This window comes from Pezoporus flaviventris, unplaced genomic scaffold (assembly GCF_033815535.1).
Source record: "Pezoporus flaviventris isolate CSIRO_AGI_PZ_B2104156 unplaced genomic scaffold, CSIRO_AGI_Pfla_v1 ptg000007l, whole genome shotgun sequence".
In the NCBI taxonomy this organism is placed as follows: Eukaryota; Metazoa; Chordata; class Aves; order Psittaciformes; family Psittacidae; genus Pezoporus; species Pezoporus flaviventris.
Window position 1 is genome coordinate 51,172,777 of NW_026892555.1, and position 13,408 is coordinate 51,186,184.

Sequence of the window (13,408 nt, forward strand, 5' to 3'; positions counted from 1 at the left end):
ATGCCCCCACTGTCTCGGGACAAGAATCACTGGCTGACAAATCCCATTTCTCTCGGTGACAGCCCCCCTTGGACTTAACCAGAAAAGGCTGTCTAAAATCTATGTGAAAACATTACTCCTTCCTTTCCAAGCAATAAGCAATAAATCTGCTACACAGAGGTTGCCATCATGTGACTGCCACAGCAATTACCAATTAATATTATGTGAATGCATAAATATTGTTAACAACGACAATTCCTTTTTCATCTTAGTAAGCTTTAACTAGTGACTTTCTGTGTGTTTATACTTATTGTATATGGCTGTCACAGATACTCTTCAACAGAAGAGCTGAAGGTTTATTTCACTAAGTTATGTTTTTGGAATAAGAAGTTTTCACTTCAAGATCTTAAAGTCTGGGCCCACTGATCCATATATAAATAATTCTTTTGCCAAATTTGTGAAAGTGCAAAGCACTTCCCTTGGCACAAACACAATGGAAAATTTGAAAGCACAAGGTCCTTGCCTATCAAACCCAAGGGAGCTACTCACTGGCCACAGACTTCCCACAGACCCTTCTCTTGCTTTACCTGCACTTTAATGGTTGCCAGCAAAAGAATCCTCACAGTATTATTTCTCTCCAAAATGGCATTTCCAGAGTATTTGAAAGATCTACAGAGCTATCAATTTCCTGAAAAAAAAAACAACAATTAGAACTGTCATAGTCTTGAGTACTCCATGATCTAATGTTGAAGGGGATCCTGTAGGAACACAAGCATCTTGAATGAAATGTTTTCTTTAGAAACCAGGAGAATGATTTCTCCTTCTACTAACAGAATTGCACAGATGATAGAACTGAAGAGGAATACGGCATATGTTGTCTTGTACACTTTTCTTATGTCTGTATTACTCATCCAGTTAAAACATTGTTTAATGACTAAGGTATATCTCTAGTTGATGTAGGACCATTTTTGGTTCTCAATAATATGCAGATGTGTAACCCCAAGAGCCATTATGCATACAAACATTTTTAGCTTCCAGTATGATATGTGTATTTTGGCTGATTAATTTTCAAAATACCTATTTATACTTGTGCCAAATAGACTGCTACTTACATACAAGCCTCCAGTTTGCTCACCAGCACTTTATAAATCTCCAAATAAAATCTTACATGTTTATTTTTCTTAGAAAGTAAAACCCCTTTAATAAGTGTGGGCCTCCTTTCCTTATATGCATTTTACTATTGAGAGGATAACGTTATTCTTTCCTAAGTAATATTGGGGTTTGGGGTTTTTTATTATGGGAAGAGAGGAAATATATCTAAAACTTAAAATATATGGTATTTCTACCATGGGCTTTACCTACATATAGCTTAAAGCACATAACCATCTTTTTATTATCTGATGGTACTGGAAAAACCTAATGCTATGGTGCTAGGAAAGGGACAAGAAGACTTTCCTGGAGTTGCAGCCAATATTCTGTTCACACCCGATCTCCTGCTCCCTTTCTGGTAGTGTTTGGTGCCTTCTACTTCTTCAGGTTTTTCTTCAGGTGTTTAGTTCCTTGAAGTAAATTGTGGAGAATGCCCTTAAAGGATGTCAGCACATATTTTCTAACATATGTTTAGCATTTTTTGCTCTCAGTTTGATACATGAATTTTGGCTGAGTAATTTTCAAAATATCTATTTGCACTTGTGCCACATATAAATTTATATTTATAATTTACTTCCTCTCATCAGAGAATTGGGTACCCACCTTCTGGTCCAGGAGGGGAAGTAAAGCCTGGTAGGAAGGGCAGCATCCCCAGTCTTCCTGCAGCCAGTCATCAAGTTGGTTTCATTCAGGGCTCCACGGAGTTGGGATGTGAGATCCATGATGGCATCTATCCTAATTTCTCAGATCCTATTCCTTTCCTGAATACCCCAGTAATCACAGAGCACAGTGAGGTCTTCACTAGTTATTGCATTCAGCCTGGCCCTCAGTGGCAGCACAGTGGGATATAGTGCTGATGCTGTGGGCAGTAGGCGATGCTTCCAGAGTTAGCTTAGAGCCTTCTCCTTATTTTCTAACATAGGTACATGGCTACATGGTACCTCCCAGGGGGCCACTACGCTGCCATGGAAGCAACCACGATTTTAGCCTGGAGAACCTGGCTTTAAAATATTTAAGCCAGGTTATATTGACAGTGTAGCAGGAGCAAGGCTAGAGGCTCTGCAAGTTCAAATATTATGCTTCCTGGGTGTGTCTGACAAGAAGAGCTGCCAAGTGTACTGTTATCAGCATCCTATGCTGGGTAATTTAAAATTAACTTGGGCACTGCCTAACATGAGTTGCAGCAACATATTTGACTGAAGCTGTCATGTCCCTCCAGGCAGGATACCAAGTTCAGGGGAAGCTGAAGATGAGATGAATCATTTTTGTACCCTTCAAAACCTGAGATACTTCACCAGCTAGACAGATCAGCAATGTAATTTAGGCAACCCTATGGAAGCACTAGGGAGGGCAGCTTCACTCAACGGGGTTGTGAAAGGTGAGCCTGATCATTTTGCACAGTACCTGCAGTAGGGGTGCCGCCGGCAGCTGTGTCAAAGGTGCACATAGGGACATCCTTCCCACGATTTCACAGACAGGACAATAGCTTTCAGGAATAAGCATTTATCAAAATGCTTTTTTTAAAAAAAAAAACAAAAAAAAAGACAAACACTGAAGACATGGGAGAGCAAAATAAATGGGTGCGTGAGTTTTCTCACTTTGTCTGCAGAGTTTTCTCTGGATGTTACTTCAGAACTGGATCCTGGTATTTTTGCTTGCTGGTTTCCTTTTCAGTGAAAAACATTTAATTAGCAAAGACCAAGCTCAAGCGTGAAAAAATCTCAAGTGCCTCGGGGTGTATTTATTTATGTGATTGCTCCAGATGAACATGTTTTATATGATGTACAAATAATGCATTCGTTTCCCAGTGCCTTTCTAATTATGTACACAGTCACGCAAAATGAAAGCTTAATTTGATTTCAAGAGAAACAAATGCAGCTCCCTGCCACAGGAATGATCCAGCATGTAAGAAATCAAAGTTCCTGTTCCTTGATAATTTAAACAGGGCAGAGCCCACTCAGTTTCTGAATGTCTCATGTGAGCACCTTAAAGTCACTCCCTGCTCTGCCAAAGCACGTTTTGTGTTTGAGTAGCGCTCTCCACTTGTCCTGGTGTTTAACCAGCAAACGGTTTCACTTTGTTGAACTTATTTCAGGAGCAGCAATATTAAGAAATTCACTCTTAACGTCTTCCCAGTGGTTGTTCAGCGTCATGCAGGATTATCTCGGGTTTCTAGTTTCCTAGGAACATAGAAACTTCCCCGTTGGTTCTTTTGTGGGCGGTGTTTTTGAATGTATGCTAATTCAGCTTTGCTGACAGGGAGAGGAGCCGTGTCTCAGTTACACAGCTCTCCTGACAGCAAAGGGTGGTGAGAGGCTGCTACGGAGCCAGGCCATGCAGTCGTGCTTGTGACGGGACCGCTCAGCCTCCCATTGGGGCTTGTCAGCACCTCCCGGTCGCCTTTGTCACCAGCAGCGGGGCCGTCATGTGCCTATGATCATGGAGATGAAGGACTCAGGCAGCGTGGTCCTGACAGCCTACCATCCCCACAGCCAGGCCAGGATCCCGGGCATGGATCAGAGCTTTGTGCAGGACATCCCCCCCAGCCATTCGCCCACCAGCAGGTAAAACCTGAGGGATGGGGACCGGTGCCATGTCCTGACATTCTGCCGGAGTCAGTGGTGGGTTTTGCGGACTATGCCTGACAGAAAGTGCTTCCCTATCACTTGGCCACTTCACGAGCACTTTGTTTTCTCACTTTTCTTGCCTCCACCGGGAAAGTGATCCAGCCCAGGGCTGCTGGTCAGGACTGGGAGGGAGAAACATGAGTGCTTGTTTTCAAACTTGTAAATCAACAGCTCAGACTAGTTTCCTGCCCAAGATACTCAATAAGACGATCCCCAGGAAAAAAAAAAAAAGACAAAACACATGAATCAGACTTCTGCTCAGGTCATTTAGAACTGTATTACCAAAAGTGAGATGGCCGGAATGGCTGAGTCTGGCACTCATAAAGTTGATTCTGGCTTTAGTTTAGAGGATTATTTAATTCCTTCCCCATTCACCCACCAGGAGACCAGCCTTTGCCTTTTTTGTGAAACTGCAGTTGCTGCTTTGCTCACCCATATACACACAATGGGAAATTGCACTGTTAATTCCTTTGTGCTGCAGGAAACTAAGTATTGTCTTAATTAATGTAGCCATGTGCATGTTTACTTCCCTGCCCTGTAAGAATGCAAGCATTTGCACAGTTCAAAAATAGCAGTTTGGGCAATTTTATTGTTTTAGAAAATCTGACCTTTCTCCTAAACATACGTGTCTGGTTTTTGTGATTTTCTCCAAAAAAAAAGTGGTATGAAAGTTCATACTGTACAACGTTGAAGAAAGTAGGAAATGTTACTCTGTGGCTTGACAGAGAAATGAGAACTTAAGTCTGAGAAAACAGCAGATGACATTATCCTCAGGAATTAAATCTGTGTCTTCTCTTAATATAAATAATGATATTTACTTCAAAATGTTTATTTATAGCCGAATAGCTATTTTGTTTTCAGTGTCATTATTTAGGTTAGCCGCATCTTCCGGTTCTTTGTGTATTTCCCTGGCTGTCTCATAAAGATAACTCCTTTGTTCTGTTAAACAGTTGTTTGAAAGCAGTACAAAAATACACAGTTTCATGTTAAGAAAAGAAACACAGTCTGGGCTTTTAGATGCAGTAAGAATGGCATTTGCTACTCAAAACAGAGAGTGGTTTGGCATTGGGTTACTGGGCAGCATGTCATTTCTTCCCCAAGGAAGAATGCTAAACTCAATCTCCCTATAAGTCTGCGAGTAACGGATATGTGGTGTTTTGCTATTTTTCTTCTAGGTGTGCTAATTGTTTTAAAATGCTCTTGCAGTTTAAGCTCAGGTCTATGAGGGTTTAAATCACACACTTATCACCTAAGAAAAGCAGAAGTTCAAATAGCAGTTCCTGAGAGAAAAAAAAAAGAAAAGAGGATCCTCGCATTTTGATGAGGAACATGTTTTGGAAACTCCTGCCATGAGGCAAGGACATGTGTCTCTCTATATGCCTATGTGTCCATAAGATTTTGGTGCTGTCTCCCCTTTCTTGTCCTCAACTTCCTGCAGCTGTCTAATAGCAATAGCCAAGTTGTGCCATATGGGCAGTCAGTGACCGTCTGAGTTTCCAAAGCCTGTTCAAGAGGGGGATTTTATTAACTCAGCATGCAGTCCTATGGAATGCAGAATCCATGAAGGCAAATGCACTGAGTGTTTTAGCAAATGGTAAAATAGGCTCTGGCTTAATCCCTACTTCATCTTCTAAGAACTCTTTCCTGGATGGCATTTTCTGTATAGTTTCCTCTGCCGCCATCCTAATGCAAGAAGCTTTGCTATAGACTTTGGTGTTCCTTGATCCGTAGGGCAGTCACCTGCACTATGGCATGTTAACTCCTTGGCTCTCCAGGAAAATGATTCAAAAAAGCATGCAAAGAGCAGTGTTACCTATTGTTTGTTTGATATCAAAAGCAATGGGAACTCAGAGCCTGACTTTCCTCTGAAGTCTGTTGGGTTCAGTTAGATGCAGCTGTAATGAAGTCCATACTTCAGATATATATCTTTGAGAACAGAATCAGTCTTGGGTATTAGCCATCAATTTGATAAACTACTGACCAGTTCTTTCTCAGATTAGAAATCGAGATCTTTCATTTTCCTTCCTCTCCCCAAAACATTTCATTTGCTTTAGAGTGATGCTCCCTTTTTATCAGAAGAACAGCTCCACTCATCCAGAACCATGCTTGAATGTGAGTATCTCCCAGTTGTTTTCTCTCGCAAACACTTTCACTTTGGGAACCTTCTAAACGGAGGTTTCTCACAGAAAGGGGAAGCTAATGCTGCCTCAGCTCTGCTTCCCTCTATTTAAAAAGACACTGATAAAAAAGAAGGAAAGATTTAGGTAGCCATCATGAATGTCTAGACAAATGAGTAATCTTGAATACCCTTGCCAATCCAAGTACACAGCTTGAGATGCCCATGGACACTGAAGTTACACTAATAAAGAAACTTAGGTGCATCAGACCACTTGGATTCACATCCATCTGCAACTCCTGAAGGGCCAATGAGGCAGACATCCTGTGTGCATGTCTAAAACAAACCAGCAGCATTAGCATCAGCATGAAGCATAGGATCCGCAAGATTTTCATCCATATGCCCAGTGGGGGCACAGTGTATGTTATATGTTAGGGGATGGGCTTTAGAGCACATCAGGACTGGAGAAGATGTATTTTAGCTGCTCCAAATGGAAGATGCATCAGTGTGCAATGATGGAGAGTAAATTCATATGTGTAATAAAGGGGAGACTGGAATGAGAGTTTGACTACATAGTGATGCTGTCACAAATCTGCAAAGCAGAATTCTGGCTTCCAAATTTACTGTTGGATAATAAAAAGGTTAAAAAGAGGGACCACAAATTCCAGCTGGTCCCCACAACAAAAGAGCATCAGGGATGCTTCATTAATGCAACCAGCAAGTTCATTTTCCAGTTTTCTCATGGGACATTCAGGTCCCTTGACTTCACTTGACATCTGCTTTGAATGATTGCAATTGTTGGTAATATTTGTATTATCCATATCATTTTACTTACTATTTTTGAGAGCAAGCTGCTGGGGAGATTTCTGGTTTTTTTGCTTGTCATTCAGACTAACTCTATGGCATATAGTATATATGCACAGAGAGAGAGAGTAGCGGAAAAGATACCTGTGCTTGTGGCATTGCACTTTTTTTAATCCTGTTTATTACACCTCAGGTGTCACAGGCACCAGTACCAAACAGAATATCACCCGTTCAATACAGACACTGTCTCAGAGCAATGGTGAAAGTGCTGATTTAAGTTACAGAATGATCAACTTTCCTGTCCTCACTTCAAGGAATGAAGGACTTTGTAGTCATGCAGAAATACTGCTCCTGGATTATACAGAGGAAAAGCAGGGCCATGGCCATATGTCTTCCTCGCATCTCCTTTTCATCCTGCTAGGAGAAGCTAGGAGTTATTCCTGTGCTCGGAGGAAACAGGCATGACCTCTATGCCAAATGGCCAGTGAGCTCTCTAAGGTAATTATGCAATTAGGAGAGTACAAAGCATTCCTAAGTGAGTCATGCCCAAGATTCTTTGACTCAAGTATGAGAGCTGGTGAGTTTCTCAGTTTATTACTAGCAAATCTACTAACAAAGAACTTACACTGCACTGCAAATCATAGATATTTCCACTGTGATGAGTGTTTTAGACTTACATGTGCCTGAGATAAGAATCAGACGAAATAAAAAGCACGTTTACAGGCTCTGTTCCTGAAAAATGGTTTAGAGCAGCTTTTAAAGAGCACATCAAGCTTTTTATACATGGAATAAACATATTCATAGTTAATAGTCATGCAAAGAGAAGCATATATATTACCAAACCTGGGAGCTTTCTACATAGGTAAAGGACAAAGTGGATTTCAGCACCACTGAACAATGCAGCCAAGACCCTTTCTTAGCTTCTCCCCTAGACAGCAGCAAGCTTGGCACTTCCAGTTTTTTCATGAAAATGCCTTTCCAATCTCTTCATGTTCAGCATGTCTTCCAGCTCCTAGTGTCAAGGGTGACATTCAGGCAGACTTCACTAGAGTATCTGTACAATGGAGTAAAAAAAAAGAAAGAAAAGAAAATTTCTGAAGATTCTGTGTTGCCTTGAGTTACCTGCTGGTAGCTTCCAGGATCCCTGCTCTCCAAGAGTAAGACTTGCAAATTTGGGGCCAATAGCAAAGTCATTACACTGAACAAGTAACATGTTTTAAGCCATGGCAGGGATTCTTTCACAATATTTGTCCTCCCTTGCATGTCCTAAGTTACTGCAGGTATACGTCAGGGTGAGGTAGTGTCCTGAAATAACGACTGTATGCATGGAAGGAATACAACTGGAGGAGGGGCTTTTTTTGCACCAAACTTTGGCTTGTGACAAAAGGAGCTGTATGAGCATTTCAGGTCTTATCCCAACAGAAGCAGATTTTATCACACTGAAATACAGTCTGTATGCCCTGAGGCTGGGTGATCTGGGTTTAATTTCTGTCAGCACTGATTGAGTAGCTTCCCTGCTTGGTTGTATACAAGTGATGTCAAGAATGTCTTCTAAGTGGTGTAGGATAAACAACCTTAACTATTTTGGATGTTTATCTCACTCTACCATAAACTTCCTCAGAAGAAAAAAATAAAAATCTGGCTTTTCTACAGTAAATCTTGACACGGCTTGGGCCTCTTGCAGTAACTTGGACTCAAAACATATGAAATTAAAATTTTAAAATGTACTAAAAGTGATAAAAGAAAACCCCACAAAACAGTAGTCTAGGAAAAGATTGCATTGGCAGAGATTGAGCAATAAATACATTTTGTAGAAAAAAAGAACTTTTTATCATTTCTAGTAGATTTCTAGACTATGATTTTTAAAGTATACTTTTTAGATGTTAAGAATGGTAACTCTCAATAAAACATTTACCAGGAGGATGAATATAAATAAGTCAGACAATAGTAGACACGCTTTTCCTGTAGGTTTTAGAAATACCTACAGACTATCCTCTGGGAGTCTCATTGAGGAATGTAGTATTTATAGCCAGTTCCTCATGTTATGGTTGAAACTAAAGTTGGCTTCTCTGGTTTCTTTTTAGTTTGGTGCTCCTGCTGCTCTCCCTGGTACCTCCATATGTAGAGCTGATGGAAAACATCTGGCGCTGTCCCTTTGATCATTTTGTTTGGTTGAGCATTTAGCCAGCTGCCCTATTCATTTTTAACTAAGTCACTTATCTCTGGTTACACGAAGGTTGGAGCTGCCCACAAAAAAAAAGTAGGACCTGAGAGCCCTGCATGCCCTACACAGATACTTTCAGGTTGCATCTGGCAGTCTGACAGCGCTGGCATAACAAACTGCCAGGAATCAAGAACTGCAAAGTGTTATTTTTGCACAGGAGATCAAAATAATTCAGTGTAAATGTGTGGAAAATGCGCAGCAGTGGGAACTGCAAGACACAACCATGGAATACTAGCAAAATTCCTAACTAGAACAGTATCTGAAAAGCATCTGGTTAGGGCTGTACAAATATAGAATCACATCCTGAAATGAGTATCCATAGCAAACAATTAAGTTAACATCCTGGATTTTGGCTAACCACAGTACAGAAGCCACTTGGCCCACTGCTTCATCTGGCCAGACAGCCCAGCAGAGTAAGGCTAGCAGGCAGCACATCCACCATCAGGGTGGGACCATGCTCTGTGAAGCTCCCAGGTACCACTGTGGTGGGTGCCTTAAAAAGAGCACAGGAGATTAACCGGGAGAAGAGTATCGAGAGTCACATCCCAAGCTGGTGACTGAAGCCAGGCATCCTGTCTAGCCTTTTGGTGCCTTTGCCTGCCTCCTTTTTTCTCTCTCAGTGGAAACAGTCCCCATCATGGTCTTCCAAGTCCTACTATATGAGCCAGGGATTCAAAAGAGTGAGAAAAAAATGGAATGCAAGGGGGCAGGAGGAAGAGGAGAACAAAGGAGGACAGGATAAGGACCATCTTCGCAGGTATATGACTTGATTCTCCTCCTTGTGTGAGGATAAGAGGAGCTGGAGTGGGAAAACAAATGTCCCTCAAAGGATGTTGTGTGGTAGGGACATTTAGAGCTGACCCCAAGTCACACCAGACACATATAACAGTGAGTTTTGGAATAGCATTTAAGTGGTAATTTTGAAGTCAAAAGCTGAAATGGTCTAAAAGACAGATTGTTGGGAAAAGAGCCCTTATTACCCTGAAGGATTATTTTAGCAGAGGTCAGCAGAAGTGCTTAAATTGGCATCTCTTGTAATTAATGCAAGGGAAAGACTGATGATCTGTGTAGGATCCCTTGTCTCTGTAATTCATTTTTCCCCCTGCCTGTATCTGTTAATTTTCCAGACACTGCCAGGGTCTCTGAGGAGAGTAGAATAAACATTGGAGCAAGAATCCTATTATCATGCTGTTCATTTGAAGATGGTTATGTTTTCCTTTTTAGGATACTACATGTAATAGAATCATAGAATCATAGAATAGTTAGGATTGGAAAGGACCTTAAGATCATCTAGTTCCAACCCCCCTGCCTTGGGCAGGGACACCTTACACTAAATCATATCACCCAAGGCCTCATCCAACCTGGTCTTGAACACCCCCAGGGATGGAGCATTCACAACCTCCCTGGGCAACCCATTCCAGTGCCTCACCACCCTCACAGGAAAGAACTTCCTTCTTATATCCAACCTAAATTTCCCCTGTTTAAGTTTTAACCCGTTACCCCTTGGCCTGTCACTACAGTTCCTGATGAAGAGTCCCTCCCCAGCATCCCTATAGGCCCCCTTCAGATACTGGAAGGCTGCTATGAAGTCTCCACGCAGCCTTCTCTTCTCCAGGCTGAACAGCCCCAACTTCCTCAGCCTGTCTTCATATGGGAGGTGCTCCACTCCCCTGGTCATCCTCGTGGGCCTTCTCTAGACTTGTTCCAACAGTTCCATGTCCTTTTTATGCTGAGGACACCATACCTGGCTACTGTAAGCCTGTAGGATTTTCAGATGTGCAAATTCATCCAGTTTAGGGTGAACTTATGCTGGATGTTAGACAGAAGACTCAACAAAGGAGAGAGAAGTCTGCTACTAGGTGTTGCAATTATTTAATTTCCACCTGAGGACTACACAAACCTTTTATAACATCTCTTTGTGCAGAAGTTGCTCTGGGCATAAAATGAACAAAGTAATGCCTTAAGTCTTTTTGTGGATGGTAGAAGATCCCTACTAGTGCAGAGAGCCAGAGGGGAATATGTACTGAAAACCTGGTTTGGATATAGCAGTCCAGCTGGGCTGACATCACTTACCAGCTGAAGGACAAGTACAGCAAGAGGAAAGATGGGGGACTCTGTTTTAAACATCTGTAGGCGAAACCTCAGGACACCAGACATTAGGTCACTCTGCAATTTTCTACCAGAGATGGAAGCAGCTCTGGAGCTGTAATTCCTCATATTTTACTACAGCTAGTCAGAAAAATACTGGCTACCTTATGGACAGATTTGGTCAGAGAATAACAAATTTATACAAAGCCTGAATTTGACTCACTGAGTAGTATATGCCCCCCTACCTACACCCCTGCAAACATGGCACAGTCTGCAGTTATCCAGACACTGGGTTAGTCTATGCAAACTCCCCATCAGTTTATCTTTGTCTGTCTTGTAAAAGCTTAGAACAAAACATCATCCAAGATTATTTTCTGGCCCAGTGATAATCAAACCTAGAGGTCAAGAGAATCGAAAAGTGAGCATGTCAGATCCTTTTTAATGTTAACTTTAGTATGTGAGCAAGAATTGCATAGTTGCAGCATTCAATCTAACATGAAATGCTCTTTTTCATATTCTATTCTAAGAAATGAATAATAGATCCCACAATGGATCATCAAGTGGGATACAAGCCTTTTTCATACACGTGGACTGAGCTAATAGATACTTAGGTGTAGCAATAGAGGTCTTACCTCTAAATTTAGCAGAAATGTGGTTAAGCCATCAGAACTCAGGTCTTTTTGTCAATAACTTCGTTTACAGGGCATGATCTGATTATGCTGTCTCTTGTCTCAACACAGGCTTACTTCCTATATAATAGGATTCTTGCAGAGTAAGACATCATTATGAAGTCTTAGATAATTAAAACATAGCAGTGACTAGGCCTGTCTTCGTGTTGCAATACTTCCCTCCAGTATTCAAATATTTTGAAAACTCGAGTTATAAATATTTGTCTGGATGTACCAGAGACAACTATAAAATCCTTGCTGTAGTTACAGGTGAAACATGGAGCAGGGCGTTCTCTAAAGATATTTTGCAGGCTTGGCTGTCCTTGGCCATTTCTGGGCCAGATGGTGCCCATATCATGCATGTGCAAGGAAATGAAAGGAAGCAGTGAACTTATCCTGATGAACAGACAAGGGAAGCCTTTGTACTCAGGGAGCAGCAGGATTTCACACTGAAATTGCTCTTTTAGAAAGAGGGTGGGCAGAAGGAAGCAGAGACAGCTGCCCAAGCACAGGACAGGGGTCTTTTAAATATGTGAGTCTTTTAAATATTTCTAAATATGTGTCTTTAGTCTCCTGCTGAAACAATTGTGCCTTCCGTATGTAAGGTCCTTCTTAGATCTTCCACTCAGAGGATGCATTTCACCGTTATCCCCAGTGATCTGCTGCAATCCTTTGATGCTGCCTTGCTTGCTTCCCTCCTTTTCTCTTTCAATTAGCAAAAGCAATTAATCCACAAGTACTTAAGGACAGCATTATTGGAAATGTGAGGTGTCTGGAAATATTAACTTGTTCTTAAATGCATGTGTGCATGTACAATATGTACAAGTCCATAGATGCAACATGAAGCTTAAGGCTACCCACATGTTACTGGCAATTCACAGAGTATATGGCAAATATTAGAATTACTCAACCCACAAGTCAAATATTAACTAGAATCTTCTTCAAGCATTTTTGTTCAAGACATATGTTGCCTCTGACAAAGACTGGCAATCAAAAATAAGCAAACAAAGGAAGCTACTATGTCAATTTTTTTTAAAAGCCTACATGTTCTGTATTTAGGAAGCACACCACAGATTTTTGGGAAGGACATTGACTCTGCAGCTGGTTTGTGTGGTCAAGATGCATTTCATCTTTTGTGGACTTCATCTCTTATGGCTTTTGTTAATTACTGTATTTTTTTAATAAGATTTATAGGCCTGAAATTAAACTGTGCCACACTCAGAAATGCAGTAAGACCATGTAGACTAAACCAGCTTGCTTCGATCTACACTGAGCACAAGTAAATCTGCAGTTAATAACGTTATGTGTGATGCAACAATGAGTCACTGTAGTTTTAATAATCACCTATTTGTACAGGGAATTTATTGTCATAGGATGTCCTTAGAGGCTTCAGATTCAAACACTGGCCATGATACTCATGTGGGTAATGAGGATGTCTAAAATTATCACTGTTAGTGCTATCAAGAATTCTGAAAGCTACAATAAATTGCAATTTTCAGTTAACCTTCTCCTACTTACAAGGAGACTTACTGAAGCAAGAAGGAGGTCTTTTGCTTTTTTATTTAATTCATAGTCCTTTTTTTTTGCTTTCAGACACAAGACACTAAAATTTATGCACTATTAGTATTTAAGGCCCAGTTGTGATGCCTGTATTTTTATACCTATTGAAAAATCTGTATCACAGGCAAAAAGGAACCAAATAAAGCAATGAAAAAAAAAAAAAAGAGAAAAACAAAATTCAGTCTGACACCAG

General features: G+C 41.0%; 1 protein-coding gene across 2 annotated transcripts in view; it reads left to right on the forward strand.

The window, feature by feature from the left end:
• Positions 1-3,392: 3,392 nt before the first annotated feature.
• Positions 3,393-13,408, forward strand: part of ARHGAP28 (Rho GTPase activating protein 28) — a 73,316-nt gene continuing 63,300 nt past the window's right edge. The window contains exon 1 of one of the 2 annotated variants that reach the window (XM_061448764.1): positions 3,393-3,692. In XM_061448764.1, the coding sequence (XP_061304748.1) occupies positions 3,562-3,692 (131 nt within the window). In that variant the 5' untranslated portion in view covers positions 3,393-3,561. The remainder of the gene's footprint in view (positions 3,693-13,408) is intronic. The other variant, XM_061448765.1, reaches the window with a different exon arrangement.